General features: G+C 32.3%; 1 protein-coding gene across 8 annotated transcripts in view; it reads left to right on the top strand.

The window, feature by feature from the left end:
- Positions 1 to 26,748, top strand: part of LOC138700248 (zinc finger CCCH domain-containing protein 13-like) — a 117,124-nt gene that overhangs the window by 18,415 nt on the left and 71,961 nt on the right. For 3 of the 8 annotated variants that reach the window (XM_069826729.1, XM_069826730.1, XM_069826736.1), the window contains exons 3-7: positions 1,647 to 1,682; positions 8,920 to 9,114; positions 10,892 to 11,086; positions 18,358 to 18,560; positions 23,479 to 23,637. In XM_069826729.1, coding sequence (XP_069682830.1) covers positions 1,647 to 1,682; positions 8,920 to 9,114; positions 10,892 to 11,086; positions 18,358 to 18,560; positions 23,479 to 23,637 — 788 coding nt within the window. Of the gene's footprint in view, positions 1 to 1,646; positions 1,683 to 8,919; positions 9,115 to 10,891; positions 11,087 to 18,357; positions 18,561 to 19,487; positions 19,518 to 23,478; positions 23,638 to 26,748 lie in introns of all 8 variants that reach the window. The other 5 variants (XM_069826731.1, XM_069826737.1, XM_069826735.1 and 2 more) reach the window with 5 other exon arrangements.

Raw genomic sequence — 26,748 nt, 5'->3', positions numbered from 1 at the left:
ACAGTCGATCATGTCTTTCTTCAGTATCCAGGAGACGTTGGTGAGCTTATGCGCATGCGCGTCTTGTGTACTCTTCCGTACATGCCTCAATCTGCGGACTATTTCTGACCGTTCCGAACCCGTGTCAAAAGCTTGTTGGAATGCCCGACTGCAGTACATGTTTCCGGTTCAGGACTGGTTCGGATTGTGTTGGAACGCTTTTTCTGTACTGCGCATGCTCACGATGGTTACGGACGGTTCCTGACTGTTGTTGGAACGAAACTAATAACAACACCAAGTTTTTAGTCTCAAGGCTGATATTTATTTTCTCATATTCTTTTCCTTGGACCCACAGTCATAATTTAGACCAATAGTCATGGCTAATGATAAGCTCAAAATCCCTGCATTAAATAAATAATCATTCTTTCCTGTTTTAGGTCTTATGGCCTGTTACAGTCTCCATTAGTTGTTTATTCAGTTGTCCCAAATGCATGCTGTCTAAATAAACACCATGAAGTGGCAGCCCCACTACTAGACTACCTAGCGACAGGTGTGTAACCTGTTCTGGGGAAACAGTTACATTCAAGACTGAAAAACAATGTAGTAATTGTACTAATTAATAAGATACTTTACTTTTTATTTTATTTTTTTTCGGGTAGAGATGCCACAAAGCATATAATATGTAATCTTTGCCTGCAATTAGCATGATATAATATAAACCCAGTGTTGGGACTTCGTCATTGCGTTACGAAGAATGTGCCCAATCTTATTTGTGCTGACCTTACATTGCAAAGTTGATTGTCGCAACAGAAGTAATAAATGTTTAAATCTTTTCTCTTCACATTTCTCTATGATATTGGCTATTATTTCCCTACCTTACTATCCACAACCATGTTTGACTTTTGCATAAGCTACCATACTATATGACACTGCTACAATTACGCTAATACATACATACACTAGTCATTATTATCAGAATATAAAACGGGTCAGAACTCAGTTTGAATGCAACCAAGAAGCAACATTACAAGCCTAACATCTTTCTTCCTGTTTCTCAAAGAAAATATTGTGATTTCTCTTTAATGGCACCAACAATAGAGGCAGAATGGCCAGATTTGCAGCTAGTGTGTAATTTGGACTGTCGTTGTTTCGACTGTATAATAAAATACTCTAGTATTGTGGATGAACATTTTTTTAAAACATATTACAGTTTTTATTTGGTGCCCCATCCAAATCTATGCCTTCACTCTTTGTATTTGATGTAAAGAATTTTGAAAGTTAGTCAAAAGTATTAAATAACTTCATTATTTTCATTTTCTTTGTTTTTATTCATATTTTTGTTGTCACTTTCCATAACATATATTTCATAATTTAAGTTGGGTAGCAGCATGTTTCGTTGCTTCATAAAAATGTAATGTATTTTATTTATCACAGAATTTTTCCCTAGTGCTTAATTGCTACATGTAACATTGAGAAAATATAATCATTACGATCTGATGTTTTGACTATTATTGCAGATTAATGAATTCTTGTAAACTGAACAATGGAAATTACTGTTTTAAGTTTAATTAGTCTATAAGGATGTTTTCATTTGTGAAAATAATTTTTATATGAAAGAAATGTATTGCCCTTGGAAATTAGAAGTGAATTGAGATGTTCTGTTTCAGGGGATCTTTCACACATATGCAAATGATAAGACCAAGGTAACTAAATCTACACATTATGATGTGTGTAATGGGCATTATTTTTTATTTGAGCTAGCCCATTGTTATATACATCAAATAAGACTTACTTGACCTTGCTTATATCACCTTTTTGGAGTGTGGAATAAGAAGTTGCCCGGATAAATGTGGATCAACAATGAAGGAAGTGCTTCACTTGAAACCACCATAAGAAGAAAGAAGACTGCTATAAGCTACTTCAAAGGAAAAGAGAGTAGTGCTTGTTTTAGGTTTTGCTGAAGAAGATGAAATGGGAAATTGATGGTGTTTGCTGATTCAAGAATTTCTTTGTATATTTCTGGTTTTCACAAGAAAAGAGAATAAGAAAATTGGATAATATGAAGAACAGAAAAAAAAATTGTCAGAAATTACCTATTTTACAGCCAAGGAAATGTTTTATGCCTTCGTTATTAATTTTATAAATAATTTATAACCAGTTGAGCATTATAATCAATTTCGAAAAAAGTTTTATACATGAAGATATCTTGCTGTAGACAGGAACATGGAAGAATTGGATGACAACAGCTATTTAATTAAATTGTGGAAATTTTTTCATGGGCGAATTGCTTTCAAGTGTGTACAAATTACTATTATAATTATTAATAACCACATTGTTAAAGAAGTTATTTAATGTGAATTTTTGAATTGGTACTATTTTTCAGTATATGAAACACCGAAATTACTTCAGGGTTGAAGCTGACAAAATAGTGAACACATTTTGAATAAGTTACTATACTGGAATGTGAGTTTAAATTTGAAGCTGTGATTGTTTTTAATAATTTATATTAAAGCTACCATATTAAAGTATTATTCATTGAAGGAAGAAATTTATATTTTATTTGGAATGACATGACACAGTTCTAACATGAAGAATCATAAACATGTTTTCAGACAAATAGAATAAAAAATTCGAGATGGTTGCGAGTGACATGTAAGACAACTCAGGAAGAAATTTATCAATTTGGTGTAGAAGAATGCACTGTCATTTCTATAGTAAACGGGAACAGACTATTTTAAACCGAATTGTTAGAGCATTAGTAATCAGTGCATATTTTTCAATACAGTGAAAGTACAATACTGTCCACGAACTACACTTTGGTATCTTTTATCATTAGTTATCAGCAAGTGATGTTAATTTGAAAATGCTTCGAATACATTTTTATAAAAGTTCAAACAAGTAACAGATTGATAATTATTTATTCTTAATCTTAAATGAGACGGCAAAAAATTGATGCTAAGCAATATTACTTCGAGAATTGAATGAGACATATGGATGAATTTTAATAATTTAAAGATTGATTACAAAAAACATGAAAACTTAGAAGAAAGACAATTCAGAACCTGGGTTATTGCCAACCCTTTCTGGCTGCTTAATGCCTTAGAAGAGTGCCAATGTATATTTTATAAGGGACTTTGTGGATCCAGAAACTGTTCTGTAATTTATTAAGTGACTAAGAGGATTTGAGCCTATGACTGCAGATTCTGATGTGATTGTTCGATTGGAGCTAAAATAATTCTAGTTGCTGTCTTAAAAACATGGATTAACTACGAAATATCTAGTTCATTTATAATGCATAAAACAACTTGGCAATTATGGATTTAATTTTTGCTATGAATAAAGATCAAGAAAAATATTGTTTGGTTTTCAAATGAAATTAATGCACTGTACAGTTATTTTATTTTTAATTTTAGACAAATAATTTTTTTTAATCCCTTAATCTTACAATCGTCAAATGAGTTTTATAAAGTAATTTATAGCATTGGTTATAGTATACTTAAGAATCACTTAGTGAAATCATTTGTTACAAACATATGACATGGGGGACTTTTATGACAACAGCGTGATTGCAGAGTATTGTTTATTTTCATCCTAATAGTTAATATATATTTTATATGTTCTTAACATCTTTAAATACTAGAATTATCTAAGTCATAGCCAGTGAAATTCTGTACAGTTCTAACATTGTTAATGAAATTTTTGCCAAGTTTTCTTTGTAAATAAATTGAAGGTTATATTAAAATTTTAATGGAATATGAATATTATTTTGATTACCAATCTGTATGAAATCACGTCTGACATGACAGAATGAGAAAGGAAACAAATGAAGAAAACTTATCTTTAGGAGTTGATGTATAGAGACTCAAGAACAGGAAGTCAGCAAGAGGAACTTCTATTGAACTGTGTCGTGATCATTACTTAATAATTGAGACAATTCGTGTTCATGGAGATAAAAGACTCAATATGAACTAGATAGTAAGAGACTTACACAAACTCTATGTAAAGTGTCAATATAAAAGATTTCAAGTAATGGAATTACGGTATTAAAAAGAACAGGGATTTCAATTTAGACACACATTGGATTTTGTAGCTTTAAAAAAAGAAGCTTATGATGAAGTGTACAGAAGAAAATTGATGGAAATATTGGAAGAGATTACATACCTAATAGCTCATTTCAGAAAAATTACACATTTACTGAAATAATTTGATTGTAATTAAAATTTAATCTGTGCTATCTGGATGGAAATAGGGAGTCACACAGGATTTCACACTGCCACCATTATTATCTATCATATACATGAATAAGATAATTCAAGAATGGAGAACTACCAGGCATGGAAACATCCAAATAAACGGAAACTTCAACATAGAACAGTGCTTTTTGTAGATGATCAGGTTTTGATTGGTAGCCTACTCAGAATCAGATCTTCAATATTCAGTAAACTTGAACAAAATTGGAATTATTTCTTCACCACATTGTCTATTGTGCAGTCTTGAGGAAACAATGGATAAGAATCCATCTTCAGCGATATCTAAATCTACTATGTATGAGAAATATTGGACAGCAAGAGAGTTATTAATGGCTTTACTGTCAAGAACTCAGAATTACTTAACAGCAGCAATTTTCAGTACACAATTTAGTTAAACATATCAAATTTTTGGTGACATTGTTTTAAAGGAACATATGTGACAAGAAGCAAAATATACATGAACAACAGTATAATTGAACAAGTAAACACTTCTATTATTTAGGCTGTCACCTTTCTTTTTTTGAAGAAACAGATTTTGATATAAAAATTACAAGTTTCTTAAGAGTAACAGTTATCATAAATCAGATTTTCAAATCAAATTTAGTTTCTAGATAAACCAGAATGAATTTACAAGACACTGGCCAGACCTACCTTTAGTTATGGCAGTGAATCGTGGACTGTATGTAAAATAGACCAAACCTGTTAACAAGTGCTGAAATAAGATTCATAAGGAGAACTTCAGGCTATTCTTTTTTTGATCATAATTCAAATGAACTGATGGCTGTATTGAGAAAGGAATTGGAAACAACTCTAATTGTAACTTTCTTAACTAAGTATCGGCAAAATTGGAAAGATCTTGTTGCAAGAATGGATTCTGGAAGAAAATAGTACCTAAATTAATGTTGAATTGTCAATCAGAAAATGAAAGAATTTAGCAGTACCCCTCAAAAGATGGAAGAATTCTGTAATATTGAGCCAATAATGCACCTTAATAGGTCTGACATTTGATAAGAGGCGTAGGAGAAGGATGATGGTGATTATTATTATTATCAGTATATGTATTAGAATCACGCATTTTAAGTGATATTAATTTGGCACTTTAAATAGACAATTTCCAGCATGTGGTACAGAAATGGAGAAGAATGTTAATGTCAGGCCACTTTATTATATAGAGATAATGGGATACATTTATGAATTCAATAAGGGTTTGAGACCAAGTCAAAAAATGAGTTTATGAACCTGATATTGTTAAATATGTCAAATGATAGCATAGAACAGAACACGTCATAAGAATGATTGGCTGTAGAATTTCAAAGATGACCAGGAACAGGATATTTTATGGAGAAGGTCTGTACGGAGATTATGAGAAGATTGAGGACAACTGGAGACACCCAACTCATAGTGGGATGTCATGCTGCTGCTACCGAAGATGTTGCTGTTAACAGTTCTACATACGTATATTAATTGTAAATATTGCCTGTAATTTATATGGCTTGCGTCCAAATATTGAAAAACAAGAAGGAAGATAACTTAGTTGCTAAATCCTGATCATTTGATACACATGTAATATATATGTATATTTCAAAGAGGAAACAACAATGTAATATTGAGATAAGAGGTTTGATTATATTGAATACATTATATCTTGAAATGCACAAGATCAGTTTTCTCTGTTTGTGAAATTTAATTTCATTAATAATCGTATTTACTGTTACATTTACAAATGGCAAGAAATGGATTCGGAACACCTCAAAATCTGTGCTTCAGTGGCTGACCATGATATCTTTGAAAAATATTGGAGTGTAAGAGCTCAAATGACTTTATTGTCAAATGCCTGGCATTGGAAAACAACAACAAACAACATTTACAAATGGACTTGTCTAAACACTAACAATGGATTGCAATTGCTGAATTATTTTAATGAACAAATTTTAGTGCTCCATTTATGACCTAATTAAACTTGTTATAAATAATAAAATGACCTATTTACATCGGAGGTATGTACTAGAAGAAAGTTGTGAGAACCAGCATGAGGACATTAATTCATCAGTTTTTAAAAATGAAAAAAAAAATTATGACATACGTAAATTCTATTCTTCATGTGTCAGTTTACAAATATTATGTACTGGCAAAAAAAGTGCGAAATTATATTTAAAAATTCTCTAAATTTCGTGGCAAGAGATTTATAGAGACGATCTCCATTTGTTACAGATAATGATCAAAAGAATTTTACGAAGTTCTGATTTATAAGAAATCACTACATTCTTTAAAGCATGACTTCTGATAATTAATTTGCAGTGTTTAGCTTACAATTATATTTAATAAGAAGAGAATGTACTTATATTGGATTTGCTGATAGAGAACCAGTATTATCAAAGGATGAGCATCGATGGAATGAAAGGATTTTGTTTTAACACAGTTTGGATTAATCACATCAAGAGAAGTGGTCTTGGAACACAAGTCTTGGATACAGTCAACAAGTTCTACTCTTTAAATTTATAACATTTGGTTATAGTTGTTGCCTCTATGAAGGGCAGCAGGTAAAAAGTGTAATACTCTGCAGTAGTAAGTCTGCAGCAATAATTATAGTTGTAGGCCAGTCTCTAGTTTGAATATATATATTTTTTCCGTAGACTGTGTGCTCCATAAACAGCTGATGTACTAGGTGTTTTAAAATTGAGGAGTTTCAATTGCTGTACAGAAATTTTGAATGTTGAACTATGAGAATACAGAGTTAATTGATGCATCAAATACTTGAAGATTTTGTGCTTCTTTCTTTCCTTCCTTTCTCTGGCTCTACAAATGAATACACATTCTTAAAGAATTTTACAAATTCACTATTCAAGTAAGAAATTAATTATAGCTGTTCATTTAACTATCTTGATTACATAGAGGTGTACTTAATTAGGAATAAGTACATGAATTTTATATATTCATGCCATTTGCTACGTGTAGTTTCTGAACGAATGTTACTTTTCTGTGGTGCAGTTTCATTTTATTTTTAGATATGTTTAGCACATACTTGTAAAAATATTTATGCTCGACCATGCCGAAATGTAGTAATTATACACCTGGTAGCAGTCCTTTAATGCATGTCATTAAAGTACACCTACTCATTAAAGTACAGCCAATGACAACTCAGCTTACAGGTGTTCAGCCAATAACAAGTCAGCTTTGTACCGTTATAAAACCGCAAGTATCGATTATTCTCGGATATGCAATCAAAAGAGAATTAGCGAAAAGTCACGGAGGCTGGAAATCCAATACTGTCGCAGAAGGTTATGTTCTGTTACTATAATAATTAGCGTTAATTGTAAATAATATTCAAATAAATTCAATTTGTCATCTCGTTTTTCAATGTCGAATTCAGTAATCAAGGTTATACCAAGTTTAACTGGATTACACAAGGTCAATGACATTATTGTTCCTCGGAAAAAATCAATACTTTTGCGTCTGCGCACATCTCACAATTCACGACCTAGAACAAGGTCACTTCCGATCTTGTCAGATACAAATAAAATGTATACATCTGAATAATTTCAAGTTAGAAATATGGTCGAGCATAAAAAGTCGTATGAAAGTCGCCTATAATGGTAATTAAGAAGCTTGTATGAAAATTATGAAACTCGCTTGCGCTCGTTTCATAAACATCCATACTCGCTTCTTAATTACTATCATTATAGGCTCGTTGCATAATGTACTATTATTTTGGAATCATTCCTGAAGTGAAACATAAAGTTCTGTTTAGTTTATATTTGTGTCTCGTGTTCCTCTGAAGTTACTTCCATGATCATTCACTATTAATAATAATCTTTTATTTGCTTGTGTATCCATAACAATGTGTTACTACATCTTAGGCTTTATTTCATGAAATAACATTTGTGTTCACATTTACTTGTAAATAAAGGCTTCTTTGCAACTGCTGCAGGTATATAGTTGTGGTGCTTACAGGTTATTTAAAAAAATTCACTTACATCTGTTTTTGTTATTAATATAAAATTATTTCACTAGTTTTGAAAGACTGTCATTTGATGTAAGAATAAGTTTTTTGCTAAGTTTATTTCTATTTTCCAATCGTAGAAATCTTAAAATAATAGTAGCTTGTCATGCAAGTTTTAATAGTATTTATGATCAGTCATGCATTTATCAATCAATCTTCTTAATGTATCCAGCTGTTTGCTGACAACATAAAGTCCACTGTAGTCTATTCAGTTGTTGTTTTTCACGAGAAATGAGGGATTTGATAAAATTTAACTAATAAAAAATTTTCAGCAAAATGAATGTAAGATTTAAAACAAAACAGTCATATTTCTATTACTGCAACCATTACCACCAGTATTCATGTCTTCCCCTCTGCCTCCAAGAAATACTGTACAACAGTGAAAAAAGTGAGTCAAATTTGCCTTGAAACTTTATATTGATTACATTGGTTGTGTTAAGGAAATATTATATACCATTATATTTTTTTTAACATGATTTTGAAAAGTATTGTCCTAAAAGCTTTTTTTCTTCTATGAATCGTGATTGGAAATTTCCTTCAGAATTCGTCTTTTATAGTGTGGTATCACGTCCATTCTTTGATAAGTATGTTTAAACCATTATGTAGAAAATGAATGATTATGTGTAACTTCTGTGAGGTTTTGTTAGGATGAAATGCTATCGTAGATATTTTCTCCTGCTTTTGTCTTAGCCAACCTCCTGGTTTTCCATTTCCTAGAAGAAGTAGATCGCCTCTTCAGCGAGAACCCAAGGCACGCTCCTTTTCTCCTGGTAAGAGGAAACTATCTCCAAAGAGGGAAAGAGAACGGGAAAGGGATAGGTCACGGGAACAAGACAGAGAGCGATCTTCGCGTCCAATCATACCTCCACCAAGGAAGAGAACTAGGTAAGTTATTAAAAAAGAACATTGTTATTTTTTAACATTCGGCATTTTTTATCCCTAAATAGGAGCAAGGCTGGGCAAAATACTAACATCCAAGTATTTCAAATATAAATACAAAATACTCCAAAAAATTGTACTGTATTTGAAATACAAATACAAAATACTTTTAAAAAATTAACCAAAATATATTTGTATTTCAAATATTCAAAATACATTTGTATTTCAAATACTCGATACAATATGTAGGTCTAAACAAATAAGAATATTGCTGAAAATCTAAAATATTATATTAACATTAAAAGTATTTTTACCTCGAAGTTTTATACAAACACTGTAACTGAACATTCTTCTTTTCCCAGTCAGCAATGAAATTATGCTATATATGAATTATTACTGCTCCCTTTAAAAAAAAAAAAAACAGTTTCTCAAGAAGTTTATCAGATAAGGATCCCCTTGCTGGTGAATGAATAAATCCTGCAAGACAGAACAATCTTTCTACAGGCGCAGAGGAACACAAACTTGTATTATACTTTATAAAGCTTGTTTCACTGTTGGGTAATTCTCTAGAATGCACAGGGTTTCCCTTTGCCATTGAAGAATTGTATGAGCTCATACTCCGCAGTAAGTAAATTCTTTTCTTTTTGCTTTTCAAAGTCTGTTGTACTTGAGTTGAAAACACAAAAATTGTTTTCATTATCTGAACTGACCAAAGATGTAGCAGAGAACTGCTCAGCTGATTTCACGCACATATTCTGTATCCTCTTCTTATCATTTGGTGAGGCAGTGTCAGGTAGCCATTTCATCTTCAGTGATGAGTGAAAGCAAGTTGCCAAAATAGCTCAATTTGCTTCAAACATCGCTTTAAATTTTGATGAAAGCAAACTTATTAGGATTGGAGTTACTTGGAATACATGGCGTAGATTGCTAAATAACAGAATATTTAATCTGTTTTTGAGGGAAATTAATGTGGACAAGAGTTGACCGTAATAGCAGGTCTTCTCATTTTGCATTAAATCAAGGGCTACGACAATGGGTTTCAGAACTGCACAATATTCTTCAAGGTAATGAAACATCTTTGAAGGTTGGCAATCCCAGTTTTTCACATATACTGTTTATATCATGTTTGAATTGCAATACTTGAGAGACTGAGTCATAAAGAGAATTCCACTGAGTTAGGCAAGGAAACTTTAATGAATATTTCAATACATCTGATATAATTTCTGAGGATTTGGGTCTTCTAGATGCATTCCATAATGCTGAACATTTAGCAAGTGTTGGGTGATGGATCCTTGATGCTGTTGGAGATTTCTTTATAGCATTAAGGAAATCAGTTGTGGCAAGAAAACTAAGTGTATGGCTAGCATATCTGAAATGGGTAGGCAAATAAGACAAAAGTTCATTCTTCAAATCCAAATCCAATACTTGAAGGGCAAGAAGAAGAAAAAAGTATTTTAAGTATTTGAAATACAAAATACATCAATTTTATGTATTTAAATACAAAATACTTTCGAAAATCCTTACAAATTACAAAATAGAAAATACAAACGTATTTCAAATACTGCCCAGCCCAGAATAGGAGTAATACCAAACCGAAAAACAGTACACACTTTTTTTTTGCAGTGGTAGTTTAGGCTTTGTTTTGCATAATATGATAGACTTGAAAAGATGAAACTTGAAGGAATAGCTTTCTCTTTCTCCTTTTGTCTATCAATGACATTAGATGTGGAAGTATTCATTTGTTCCTTTCTTGCATCCAATATTGAGAGTAATCTTTGAATAGGTCAAAAAGCCCAGAAACAGCCGTCGGTTCGTCAAGGGAAGGTGGCCACATGGGATCATATGCTGGAACTGTGGTTGGGCCCCCAGAAGTTTCTCCAGGACGAAGTTACCAAGGACCTTCATGCCCATATCCACAAGGTGGCTCTGGTCCAGATGGTGACCATCCTAATCGACCTATGGTGTCACTCAGTGAAAGGTATTTAATCTATAGATTTTGTTATTAATTACTAGGTGAAAAATAACCCTTTTAAAATGCTTAAACATAATGCCACATATCATTGCAAGGCAGAGTATCATAAGCATCATTTGATAACTTTAAAGGAGAGGCAGTTATGATACTTACCCAGCATGGTGGTGAATATGATTTTCAAAGGAAAAAAATTGGGACTCACAGAAATGTTTACAGTCGATGTGCAGTGCTGGACAATTTATTCTAAACGTCATAACTCGTTTTCGGTAAAAGTGGTACTTATGATACTCTGCAGATAATAATTAACTGCAGATGCGACAGGTGTAGGAATTGCAGTAAAAATAAATGCCGTTCATCAATCGCGACAATTGAATGGCTGCCTAGAATAAAGTAAGTCAGTTTTTACAATTTGTCAGGAAATTAAAAATATGTTTATTCCATACTAACATTGTTAAATATTACAAAATATGACATTGTGAGGTCTGTATTAATACTTCAGTAAGTATTCACACCATTTATATATATATATATATATATATATATATATATATATATTGTCTTCATCATTCAAATAACAAAACTTTTTGAACTTTTACAGTAGAAAAACGTATGTCAATCCAGAAGAACAACGTTGTAAAGCAGAGAAATTTAAATACTGTCCATGTTTCCTGGTAAATTCTTTATAGTTGTTACATTTGTATACATTAAATAATAATAATAATAATAATAATAATAATAATAATAGACAAATTTATATCATAACAACTTGAAACAAATTGCACATGTTGAATCTTTCGTACACTACTTTTAACACTTGAATATAAATAATTGATGAAATGACGATCTTACGCGTGTTAATTGTTGAATCTTTCATACACTGCTTTTAACACTTGAATATGAATAATTGATGAAATGGCGAGCTTACTCGTATTAATGATGCCGAACACATAACCAATGCTAACCATGCATATAATAACATAAATACAGACATGGAAATCCTACACATACAACCCAAAAACCAAAAACTCAACACACTAGAACAATCTGAAATATACAGACACACTAAAACACATCCTGATCAAATTCTCAACACACAGATCAATTTCAGAACACACACACTATTTGACACCACATTTCAACACTTTTCAATAATCGAATGCGCCCACACAACAGGCAGCAAAGTTCGAGATGACGCCGAGATCTAGTAGGCTCTGAGGATGGTGTGAAGAAGCACCGAAACAGCTGTAAGCCGCACATTTTTACACAATTAACACGAGTAAGATCGCCATTTCATCAATTATTCAAATTACATAACTTAGATCATATGTTTAGGCGTACAAAATCAATATTACACAGACAAGAATCCTTTTTTTCTTTATTCTCTTATTAGGCAATGGCAGAATTCAGAGTAACCATGACCTTATTACCTTTAACTATTCTCCTTTAGCACTCTATAGGCCTACATTGACTTACAATGTTATTCTACTCACCAGTTCAAGTCGTTTCACAGCTGGTTTAATGTCACCTTTCTTCAAAGTATATTCTTTCCCCTGATCCTTTAGTGTCTTACGTACATTGTCCTTCCATTGCATGATATTAATCTTATGTTTTCTCTTTCTATTTACGTTTCTTATGAGACCATGTGACACGCTACAGTATGATTGTCCGCCATTTTATTCAGCTCAGCAACACAATCAAAATACTACAGCTCTCGAAGTAGTGTGAATATCAGCAAGACGATGACAGCACGTGGTGCAAGATGTGCGATACAACATTTTTCAGCCGAAAACTCAGTTTGGCCAAAAATGGACTTACAACGCTATTCTAGGCAGCCATTCAATTATCAGACTCCGATTAAAGACCACAAGATGACTAAATTGTCTTCTGACCGATACGACGGCTTTTCTCATGACCTATTGCTCGGAACAATCTGTGAGTGTTATCAAAACAGTATATATCTTAATATAATAGAACTTGACTCAAGCCTTGCAAGGAAAGACTGAGCTATGTTTCCATTCTTTTGCCATAAACGGTTTATGTTTAAGTTTAATTATTTTTTAATCTTTACATGTACTTTCTTATTTTTGTCTCAAATAAATTTTAGTTACTAAATAACAAGGTTGTACAAATCTAGTCTTTCAGGTGAAGCTCCCTGTAAAGCAGATTTGAATAATTTCAAGGGAAAAATTGTTCCGGGGCCGGGTATCGATCCCGGGACCTCTGGTTGAACGTACCAGCGCTCTACCACTGAGCTACCCGGGAACTCCACCCGACACCGTCTCAACTTTTCCCTTTATGTCCACACAACTCGCATGGGCTGATGAAACGCCAGAGACCCACAACGAGTGCACACAATCTCTGTGTGACTTGGAATTGTGGTTTTCTGTTAACGAGCACAGTAACATATATATTATGCAAATCTAGTTTTTCAGGTGAAGCTCCCTGTAAAGCAGATTTGAATAATTTCAAGGGAAAAATTGTTCGTCAGCCCACGCGAGTTATGTGGACATAAAGGGAAAAGTTGAGACGGTGTCGGGTGGAGTTCCCAGGTAGCTCAGTGGTAGAGTGCTGGTACGTTCAACCAGAGGTCCCGGGATTGATACCCGGCCCCGGAACAATTTTTCCCTTGAAATTATTCAAATCTGCTTTACAGGGAGCTTCACCTGAAAGACTAGATTTGCATAATATATACGTTACTGTGCTCGTTAACAGAAAACCACAATTCCAAGTCACACAGAGATTGTGTGCACTCGTTGTGGGTCTCTGGCATTTCGTCAGCCCACGTGAGTTGTGTGGACATAAAGGGAAAAGTTGAGACAGTGTCGGGTGGAGTTCCCGGGTAGCTCAGTGGTAGAGCGCTGGTACGTTCAACTAGAGGTCCCGGGATCGATACCCGGCCCCGGAACAATTTTTCCCTTGAAATTATTCAACATGGTTGTAATCAAAAGGTTCATAATGTATTAATAATGTATTTAGCAAAAGTTGCAGCAACACTTAAAATGTGATGTTTGGCATGTGAGCTACTTTCAAGCAGGGGGATGGGCTAATATTTTTATAGAAATGTCCAATCTGTATTTGGTAGTGGAAGTAGGATCTATGTACAAGTGGACAATTGTTCGTCGGATGACTCAGATAGGGCTTAGATCACAGTTATATTGAAAAGTCACAATTTTTAAACTGTACTTATCTGTTTCTGTATTATCCTGCTGACTTATTTTTCATGTTTTCATTCTTTCCCTGCAAGTAATTTGTGCTTAAGTTTATTAATTTTTTTAATGTTTACACGTACTTTCTTATTTTTGCGTGTAATAAATTTTAATTCCAAAATAACATGTTTGTAACAATCGAAGGATTCATAACATATTATAACATATTTAGCAAAGGATGTGACAATTCTGTAAAATCTGACATTTGGTACATGTCAAAGCTGCTTTCAGACAGGAGGTTGGTGCAAGTATGTTAAGGCTTATCCTGAAGTAAAGATATTACGTGTGCATCATTTCTGGTTAAGTTGGCTTGTAGATATTAAATACAAACAAAATATGTGAAGTGGTTTAGGAAAAAATCACTGTACACCAATGCTAGCTGAGAGCACATTTTTTGGTATAAATGATGCTGAAAAAGTTCATTTCTGTTGAAAATTTCGAAATAATTTTTTTTTGCATCATGACAGTACTTTTCATATAATGAAAAAGGTGAAATGAATATATAAAAGTGGCTTTTATTTTTACTGCTAACAACATTATGGCAAGTGAAAATGATGACTAGCAGAGTTGTGTGAAACTGAATATTGCATTACCAAAAATAAAAAAGTATTACTCGTAAATAGTTTAATTCATGTATATATTAAAAAAAAAAAGAAGAAAACTATGAAGTACTTACCTTATCATTGGTAATATAGTCGGCCTTGGTGGCATAGTCGGTAGAGTGCTGGTCTTCTGTGCTCGAAGTTGTGAGTTTAATCCCAGCCCAGGTCGATGTCATTTAAGTGTGCTTAAATGCAACAGCACATAAGAACTCCTCAGGGACAAAATTCTGGCACACTGGTGACGCTGATATAACCTTGGCAGTTGCGAGTGTTGTTAAATAAAACATACTGTAATTTAAAAATTTAATTTAACTGGTAATATAATGTACTGAATTGTTACGAAACTCATAATTCATATAATGGGAAGGTACATGCTGTCTTTATGATACCAGTTTGTGTTGAGAATTTTGCTTTTGACATTAATTGGTTCAGTTTTAGTGAAGGTCTTTCATATGTCACAAACTTCATGCAACCTACATTCCAGTTACATACGTCACTCCTGAAGGAAGTCATATTTCAAATATTTTTTGTCTGGAAATTCCATTATCCTTTGCTGTGTTTGTGTGTACAGTATTTGGGAACAAGCCACGAGATGGTATAATATTGTTTCTCTGTTTCTTGTGATACATTATATTATGATCTGACAATACATTCGTGAATTTCTTCTTTTTTTTCCTTCAGAGTTTGTATATTACTGACGATCACCTATGTAGCCTCCCTCAAAGTAGTTCCCTTGTAATGCTCTATGCAAGGAGCAGCAGCGTTTCCATTTTTTGATAGCATTCCTGGGATCGCTGTTACAATATTGCAGTAATTGTGGCCAACGTATTCCTTTAGATATCTTCATTGTTATCAGAATGTTTTCCTTTGAGGCTGGATTTAATTTTAAGGATGAGAAAAAAGTCACATGAACTCAAATCAGTTGGGTATGGAGGAGGTTCTAATACAGGAATGTGATTGTTGCCTAAATGTCTCTAAACTGTGAGCACTGTATTCATTGATGCAAAATTCATTGACTTCTCCAGAATGGCTTGGGTCTTTTTCATCTCGTTTTCTTTCTGAGATGCTTCTTTGCTTTCAAATAACTATAGGCGTATACTGATTCACTGTTTTTCCTGTAGACATAATTGTGTACAATTCCTTTGGGATCAAATAAGCAGAACAGCATTTGTTTTCATTTTTTATTTGTATATGCGCACTTTCTATTGTGCACTGTACCTCTGGATCATACTGATATACCAAGGACTCATCAGCATTGATTACTCGTACATGCTCAGGAAGCCACCTCTGACTTCTTCGAATCTCAACTCGTATTTATTTCTGTTTACCACTGATATTACTACTATACTTGTTTTTTTTTAAAGATGGGACATGACAGGAGCGTTGCGATCAGAAAAACAACTGAATATCACATAGTGTTGTAGGCCTGTTGCTATGGTAACAACGGTTGATTTGCCAAACTTACAGGTCCCACATGGCGAGTGTTTAATAGCTCTCTTGGAAACATTTATTGTGCACAAAATGTTAGCATTGGTACATTTCGTCTTTGATTCTCTGTCGATTTTTGTATTGTTTTCTTACCTTCGCGTCAATTGTCAATGAATGTTTCAACGTCAGCCATCTTAACAACAATTGCTAGCTTCCATCAGCTGGCAGCTGGTAGTCCATGTTGGCAACATGGCACTGTAGTTCCAAGCTTGGCCGCTTAACTGTCATGTCCCATCTTTCAAAAAAACAAGTATACTTTTACTTGTCATGCTGAGATTCTTTTTTAAGATTTTGTGAACTGTTTCCCTGTTGATAATAAGTGTGTATAGTATCACGAACCCCTGTTTTCTTGCATCATGTTTCCTCTACAATTGTTTCTGTTATTCTTTTTCTTCATGATTATCCTCTTTTTTCATCAGCAGTTTCCTCCCTCTTCTATGAAAATCTTCAAAACCACTTACAAAGTGCTGTCACTTCAACCATCTGCTGATAGAATCTTCATGAACTCTTTAATATTTCGTAAATTTCTGCAGCACTTTTTCCATATTTAACTAAAAATTTACATTCCTTCTCTGCTCAAAAATTTAATCTGTTCTATCTGATATTGTGTGACACCAACAGAGATAAACATGCCACTGCAAACATGACCCCTCACACTATAATTACTGGGTCAGGATCAACCATGTGCTGGTGTTCTCTCATGAAGGATGGTGGTACACAATTTAAATACACATACAGACACACTGACAAATGCTACCATTGAATATTTTTTTAAATTTCCGTAATGTAACCCAAAATGATTCACTACCAGCATCTATTAGGGAGCAAGCAAATGACAGACAGAGAGAGAGAGATATGTATTGCAAGTGAACTTTATGCTTAACCAGGAACTGATACCTGTCATTTAAATCTCAAGTCACAACACTTTGAGATCTTTCGTGGGAGTGTACATCTTCAGTAGAATAATTATTAATCTGTTTGACTTAGGGCCGATTGTATAAACTATTTAATCTTAGATCAGAGGTTAAATTGATCCTTGTTTCAGCTGAACTTGGAATTTTGTGTTGTATAAAGTCTAATCTGAGATTAATTTGTCTCAAATTAAAGTCAACTTTGACTGAAGAAATTTCTCCGATTAAGTTAGATGATCCAAGTTCAGTTATTTCTTTTCTATTTGAAATATACGAGTGACAGATTGTGCAAATAAAATATTCATCATTATTAATATTAATAGATATTATGTTAGGTACATTTATATATATTTCTTTCAATTTCTTGCCTTAATACACAAACATTCTTATATTTTATAAGGCTCTATCGTGTTCAGCAGTATCAAATAACATAACCTATAATTATATTATGTTTATAACAACCATTAATTATTAATGGATATGATAGGTACATTCATAAATGTTCAATTAACTGTATTACTAAACGAAAATTGTCGTTTTATAAAGCTTTATTATGTTTAGCAGTATCAAACACCATAACATGATAACAACTTGGAGAACAGTCAACCTTCTTCTTATTGTCCGCCATTATTTACATTGCACAAAAAAAACCAGTGTCTCCAACAGAGTGTAATACGGAAAGTCGCCAAAAAGTAATTGTAAAGTCGCTAGATTTCTGATTATCAACAAAGAAAGATTAAATTTTGTCACTATGGGGTGCTAAAAAGGTCACTTAATTCCCTATTTAAGTAATATAAAAGTTAAAAGAAATTGTTGTTGAAAAAGAGTTAAAGTTGCTAGATTGGCAACACTGAACAAACCTGTATAACATGGTCCGTGCATCACGCATTTCACCTGTTTATGCCATGTTGCCAGATCCTTCTCACGTGAACTTAGATTGCATTTGAACCAAGGTAATTTGATCGCAGAAAAGTTTTATACAATAGAAGTGTCTGAACTCGGTCTTCAATCTTCGATCAAAGTTGATCTTTAGTCAGGGAGTTTTATACAATTGGGCCTTAATGTTTCAGATTTCATGGGTCAGGTGGACCGGGATCATACAAAAAGGAGCCATCTGATCATCCTGTATTCCGTGGCCCAGAAGGCACAGGGTTTGATGTGAATGAACTGAAGAAGATTACAGTGGATATCCGTCGTAATCTTCCAGTTGACATGGTTCCTATAGAGCGTAACATTATCAACCCTGAAGATGTGGTTTTGGTACGACGACCAGGTGCGTGATAATCGAAATTTATGGATTATGAATACCTATAAATGATTACATTATTTCCATGGAATAGTTCATTTCAGAATAGAATAACATAGAGTTGCTCCATTCATATTTTACAGTTATGCTGTCTCCTGAAATTATATTGAGCATTTAATTTTAGAAGTGACTAAACTGTATTTTGATAATGCTATCATTCTATTTGATGGAATGAAATGTAAATGAAGGGATATTCTTGATCCGTAAATGATACAGTACTTATTATTGATCCTATTATAATATACTGATAATGCAAAAAAAGAGGAATAATGAAATTTGGCATCATATAAAATTGGTATTTTTTTTGTATCTTGTTTGACTTCAGCATATTAAAGGTTTCGAAGATTTATTCATGCTTTTTATAAAAGAATGTAATAGATTAGTGTCCCTTCATATTAGTCACAACATTAAATATGTTGTTGTTGTTGTTTTCTAATGCCAGACATTTGACAATAAAGTCATTTGACCTCTTGCACTCCAATATTTTTCAAAGATATTGTCATGGTTAGCCACTGACGCACAGATTTACAACATTAAATATAAAATCAGAGAAGATTAGTTACATTTTATTTCTCATTTCAATTATTGTCGATAATTATTGAAAATTTAATAATGAAGTTATTATATCTGATTCACGAGTTACATTGTTCTCTTATATTGTGTTTTATGCACATTTTTCATTTGACTTGATTGCAAATGGATAATTATAATTTCAGTTATTTTGTAAGATATCAAAAATGAAGAAAAATTTGAACTACATTTCAATGGGCAAGATGCAATATGTTAGTTCTTAAATTTTTAATTGTTTTTTGCAATCTGTCATATGAGCAATGTAATGTTGGCAGTGAATTTTTTTGATACTGATATAATACAATGTGTTTCTCTTTAACCCAGCTACTGAAGATAATGCATACCACTACAAAGGTGAAAGGAAGTGTGTGATCTTGAGATATAATGTAGAAATGTTGCTGAAATTAAATAATAATGAGAATAACTATCATTATGGCCGAATAGCTATGACTGCAGATTATTTAAAGAAATTACGGATATTTCTAAGTTGTTATTAGCATGAAGTTGGTAATTATAAAGCTTGATAACTAATGGCTACTATGTAGCAGTGGGAAATAGTTTAATGTTTATATATATTAGGGATAGATAAATTTGAAATGCAAAAGATTTTATTAGCTTTGTAAGAACGAGTCTCAGATCAGATAAAACAATTCGATAATGTTTTCTGGAACATACACTGAACAAATTCAAAAGATATTGTTTATAGAGAGAGAGAAAAAGAGAGAATTTGTTCATATTATAAGGATCACATTGAAGAGGAGAACATACTATGTGGAACCAATACAGATTTGGAGTGTTGAACGACTAATGCATAGAAGAAACCAGACACAGATGATTATTTTAACAAAACACATTTTAAATATGAGAGTAGTAAACTTTCAAAATGTTTTGATCTACGTTAACTAAATTTCAAGCAGAAGCATGTAATATAACATTTTAAATCTCAAAATATATTAATAATTTTTGAAAACCAAAAAACGAATAAAATTATTGAAGTGACAGCATAGTGAAGAAATGAATCTTAATAACAGATTTCAGGGAATTGTTTATTAAATGTAAAAGTAAGTAGTTCACTATCGTTGGTATTATTGTCTATAAATAGTTTCTAAATTATTTAAACAATATTTAATGTTTCAAAATATATATGTAACTTCCAAAACAGTTCAGCATAAATAATTTGTAAGAGTAACATGGCTCATAATATAAAATAATCATCGGAAAAAAAGAGAGAGAGAGAGAGAGAGGAAAGGAAGAAGAAATGTAAGTTTCCAGGATAAATATATTTTTTTTAAATATCAGATATTCAGTATGACATCAACAGGAAATGGAAAGAAGCAACTTTATGTGATTGGGAAACATCATATTTGGAGAGTGCCTTGATATAAGTGCCCAACAGAAATTGGAGTTGAGATCACTATTTTTTTTCATTGTTACTATAAAAGTATATTTTACATAATGATTTATGCATTGATTTTTATTAAACATTTTATATGGCAGCGACAATGTAAATTATTTTTTCTATATATTTATTAAGTAACTTATTCAATGACTTTAGTATCATTGGTAAAATTGACATCCTGAATTCATGGTTCTCATTTGGGAATGGATGGACAATAATAATCTTAATTGCAATGATTACTTTGTTCTTCGATAATTCTTGAAAAATTAAAAGACTTCGCTGGTTTTAATTTTTATACTATATTCTGCAACGTTATTATTAGGTATTTTTCATTAAAAAATTCTTGTCTTTGCAGCTGCACAATTAGCGAATCTTCAGGTTACGACTGCAAAAAAAAAAAAGTACTGTTTTCAAGATGGAGTCAACTGTACTAAACAGAAAAAGAAGAAATATGTTCATATATTTATAAATTATATAAGTATTAGGAATCAGTATACTTTGAAGGAAACAACTCTTTTTATCATTCGATTTATGAGTACTTTGATAAATATAAACATCATTCTTACAAGAGATGTGCACAAGATTATATGCATCTGTTGTCTGGTTAATAAATGATGGAGTAAGGAGATGAACACTTCATACAAGGATGCCTTATAAGTTGAAAGTTTCTGCAAGTAATTAAAAACTGCTGTGCATTAATTTGAAAACCTATATTGAATGATATATTATTAATTTCAACTTCACAACTTTTCACTTCTGTTATTTTTGTGAAAAGGATTATGTGTGATAGGAATGGATTAAACGGGTGATGAAATGAGCCCCATTTAATTGAAAACGCTGAACATGCCCACTAATTTCTAAATTAATGTTTTTGTGCAACTTGTGAATGAGGTAAGTAACGTATTTATTTGTAATGAATTGCGTAATTTTCTTGTCCCTATAAACAGTCACAGCGGAAACTGGTTAATGAATTCTAGTTTTTATACATATTTTATTTGTATGTAATAATTGGGCGCCTTCTATATTGTGAGATTGCTCCCCTGAAGGAAGAACTTGTCATTTCTTCCATTTTTTTTTAAGGAAATAATTTTTCTCTTAGGTTGATTGAGTTTTCTAAAGACGGCAGAACCATGGATGAGCCCGATTCTAAGGCTTGTCTTGGATTGATCACAGCAGAATGGCCCAACATGGCACCTACAACTTAATGTGGTATGTCTTTTGCACGACAGGACTATCGAGGAAATAACCACAGTAGCATCCTAAAGTGAAACCCAAGGACTGTTAATTTCTTTTACTTTTCTATTCTTTTCTAATGAATATGGACAAACGAGTGATTTATTTAAATTCATGTTTTAATAGGACAGTTTGTGTGGTGCATTCATTATTTATTTCGGTGTAATACTTTTCCCAGAACTACTAATGGTTACTACAAGTAGGATCAGAACTTCTCAAAAAGAAAAATGTGCTGCATAGAAGAGTGTGTCGTTGGGAATGCTAAGAAATTATATTTCCAAAAGGAAGATACGTGTTTCTGAAGAATTGAAATCTTCGCATTGATGTGATCGGCTAACCATCCAGAATGTTCAGTTTCATCAGGTTACGTGTGGATGTGATAATATGGAACATATTGCTTCATCAAATACAAGGAGCAATGAAGTGTTGTGAAGTAAAGCATCTCTGAGGCAGATCTCATAGAAGCATATTATTTAACAAGTAAATTACTACTGTAACGAATTGTTATTGCAAAGAAGAAAGTTTGACATAAACCCGGAAGATGTAATTAATTCCAGCAGTAAATATTCATATTTTGATGTTTGTTTTGGAAGTATGAATACTTTGGAAGTGTTGAAATATCTACTTGCAGATTGTGATCATTGGTACTGTGCGTTTTTCTTGGAGATTGTCTTGAATTTCAGTAAAAGTTGAGAAAAATAACCTTTGAAGAAGTGTTGTAAACTTGTTCTACGTAGAAGTAATGAGGAAAGCAAATACATCATCATCATAATGAAGTTTTATTTTCATCGTTAGTTCTTCTAGGAAGAAAAGTCAACATGTTGGAAGTAATGCTTGAGTGTCAAGAATATTTCTCTTCAAATTTCCAGATAATTTCTTAACAGTTATTTTACGAAATATAGAGCATTCATAGGAGACGAAAGTGGAAGATCATTGGTAATTTTTTTACAAGAAATATAATTTTATGTCTTCGAGCTATGAATAGCAAAGAATGTAGAGCTTCACAATTTCATTAAATATTCTGAGAAACAATGAAATCACATACTAAATGAATTGATTAGTTAGATAACTTTGCTCGGAAGATACAACAGTTGTATTATATACTTAAAGGAAATTACTGAATTATAACATTTCACTAAAAACTAGTATTCTTAAGAATTAGTAATTCATAACACAATTTAATATATGAAGATACTGGATAAACTGAAGCATGAAGTTCGATTGTACTGTACTTATTAAAAGGCGAAAAAGTATAAATATAAATTTCAGCATATTACACTATAAGAGCAAGTACACCCACTTGTTAAAAAACAATAAGCAAGAATTTTATTCTACTTTAAGAAAATAATTTGCAGCATTGAAGATACAATTTTACTAGGAAAATAACATTTGTTGAACATGTTTGATCAGTGAAATTCAACAAGATTTTATTCTCCTTCAGCACACAACATAACCAAATTCAAACAGGAAGAAAACAAATGATACTAATACTGACATAATTTTCACAGGGGAACGATAGTTGGCAGTGTGAAGCAGGTTAAGCACCATTGGGTTGTCATAAAACTGTTTATCTATCAGAAACATCATCTGCAAGAAGTATCAGCTGCAGAAGATACTTTGCCCCCCCTCTTTGTGATATAAGGAAGCAGCCTGCATAGTGTAATATGCTCCTGTCTTCCGCAGAAATGACTCCAGATGACTGTGAGTACGGCATGATGCTGTGTGACGCACATCCCTCCCGTGGTCGCTTCGAATCAGACAGCGCTCTCTCACCCTCCAGTGGAAGGAAGAAGACAACGTGGGAACGTGAAACTAACCATTACATCCACAACTTCAGTAAAAGTTGGTACCTCAACGATATGTTACAATTTTGGCAGCCAGGTCATGTCATCAACAGTATTTCCCAGGATGATTGCATTGGTTTGAGATGAAACAATGTGACCCAGCTGAATAAATGTGCATGAAATTATAAAATATCAATAATTATAATTTTCTTTCTTTGAATGTGTAGGAATGTTGCACCAATTACAAATGCCATTAGTGCTTCATTTCTACTTGTTAACATTTTACCAGTAATTCCAATTTATATTTGTTTCTAGAAGGCTATTCTCTACAAAACTTTTTTTTTTATTGTTATTTTTACATTGCAGTGAAGATATATTAATACTATACAATAGGAGAATATAACTAGTAATGTTTGAAATATGAAAAAAAAAAAAAAATAGAGAAGTGCTGTTTTATTTTCTCACATAATTAGGATTACACTTATTCTTTAAATATTTGTTATTTAATATTTGCATATGGGTATCCGTAACACATTTTCCTACTCATGAATTTTAATATTAGTAAATGATTAAACTATAACCCAGAAGATTTCTGTTTGCAAAGTGTATGTTTTACAAATTTAAATTTATTTAACACTTGTGCATTTGTGATTTCAGTTTTTTAAGGGGAATATAGCAAATCAGCAATTGAATTAATACCTTGTGAGATGACTAATTTAAGAGTGGTCTTCGTTATATTCAAGCCTATATGTATATTTAGGAGGAAAAGAGAGTGGAGGATGGAGAGAGTCATTCGTCAATAAATTAATGAGATGATTAGTTTATTGATGGATGACTCTCTCCATCCTCCATTCCTTTTTCCTTGTAAATATACATACAGGCTTGGATATAATGAAGACTACTCTTGCATTATACTTTTTGTAATCTAAACTGTTAAATTCTTTCAATGAATGAAATCCCAAGGAATAAATAACTGATTAGAATGTTCGTCATAAACTTTCACCTCCAATGACAGACAAGATAGATGAACTAAACGTGCTTTTTGAGTCTGTTATGAACATAAATTTCACACGTAGAATGCTCAACCTATGTGATGATTGAATGGGGCCAATGGAATTTAATAAAGATAATTAATATACTTCGTAGCGAAATGTATTCATTAGTCCTGTAGACCTTTTATGTGAGAAAATACAGTTGTTTTGTTAATTAAAATGATAAATTGTTTGGAATTACAGAAATACTTTTTTTTTTTATTAGAGCGTCTTTTATTGAAATTAAGCTGTCACACATGTAGTTCATCTTGATAAAAAATGCAATCACATCTTGGGAAGTGCTCTTGATTGTTGATATGTGTCTGTGAATGATAGAATCTTAAAGCTGTCTTGTTTATTTAATATTTATTACATGGGAGCTGCCCTGGACACAGCAAATTGCAAGGTGAGCAGTTTACTTTTAACAGAACTCTTCTTTGAAGTAGGTGATGAAGGCATTTGTGCAAACTAATAGTAAATGAAGGATGTTAATTCATTTGAGAGGATATTATAAAATCATTCACATCACACTGCCAACACATTACAAGAAACGGAAATACTACCCAGTTCAGAGGAGATGGAATGAATAACATAGTCAGAAGAAAAGTGCAGTCAAAAGAAGACCAGCAAAGAAGAGTACATAAAGTGAGATGGAGGATGATTTTCTTTTTTGAGAAAACTGCATTATAAGAGTTAGTGAAGTTGTAAGATATGTTAAACATGTGACGCAAGAACTTGTCTGGTTGCTGTGGGAAAAATACAGCGTTATTTTCGGCACAAGAAGTGTTGCTTTCGAACACGTCAATTAAAGATTACATGATTACATGGTACTTCAAGTAGTGAAGATCAATGGAAAGTTTCAACGAAATGTGACTGATTTTGTCACAGTATAGGACTGGTTGACTTTTATTAAACATTGGAAGCAGGAAGAATGTAGATTTATTCTAATGAATGTATAATTTATGAAAGATGTTATAAGAATGACGTTTGTAGGGAAACAGTGAAAATTGAGAATTGAACTTGAAGATGCTGTAATATTTTTATCTTACGAAATTGATTATGGAATGAAGAATAAAGTTTGTGTGAAATTCAGTTTTAATGTTAACTTGCTCCAGCTTTATGTATGTAAAGTTACCAAAAAGAAGATAATATAAATCATCATGATAAAGGAAGAAAATAAAATATCTTACGAAATTGATTATGGAATGTATGTGTGAAATTCAGTTTTGAAGTTAAATTGCTGCAGATTTATTTATGTACAGTTACTAAAAAGGAGGAAAATATAATTCATTGTTATAAAAGAAGAAATTAGAATTCAACATGATTTTACAACCTATTACATATTCAAGCTATGAGAAGATTCTTTAAAAATGAGTGTATTAATGAAAATACTTTATGGAGTATTAAAATGCCAATAATTAGCATGCTGCATAGGCAAAAAAAGTGCACATCTGCAGAAAATAATACGCATCTGTGGGAACTTCTCTTTGGTAAACATTTGGCACAGTGTAAGAAATTATGCTGCAGATATAATTTGGAAAAATGAAGTGCATTAATCTCAGGTACATTTGGAAGATAAACGAATTTTAAACTGTTTGTTACAACGTGAAGAGGATGTTTGTTACAATGTGAAGAGGATACGATGTAAATTGATGTCTTTGCTGTAGTTATGTTTTAATGTTGATGGCATTGTTTCCTTCTTTCTTCATGTAGATGCTTATTAACAATGTAATGGACCAGTTTCGGATGTCTGATTCTTAAAATGATCTATTGAAGCAACAGGTTAGTAATTATGCATTCAGAAGACTTAACTTAATTCTTATGCTTATTACTTTCTCTTCCACAACATTGGATTCAGTATTGAAAGAATTTGTGGAGCAAGCTTGATTCCAGAATCATCACTGGTCCTTTTCACAAAAATCAAAATTAATTGATTAGTATAAATTTTAATTATTTTTACATGTATAAAACTGTGATGAGAAATTAGGTCGACATATGTGCATTGATTGCTGCTACATTGAAAAAATCATTAGATTCAGTTGTGTGACTTGAAGAAACTTGAAGATGACAGTTTTGTCAAGAAACAACACAGTCCTAAATCTGTTATTTTCTTTGAAGTGAAACTTATAAGTGCAACA

This window comes from Periplaneta americana, chromosome 5, assembly GCF_040183065.1.
Source record: "Periplaneta americana isolate PAMFEO1 chromosome 5, P.americana_PAMFEO1_priV1, whole genome shotgun sequence".
Classification (NCBI taxonomy): domain Eukaryota; kingdom Metazoa; phylum Arthropoda; class Insecta; order Blattodea; family Blattidae; genus Periplaneta; species Periplaneta americana.
Note: the sequence above shows the minus strand (reverse complement) of the source record. Positions and strands in the feature narration are given on the sequence as shown.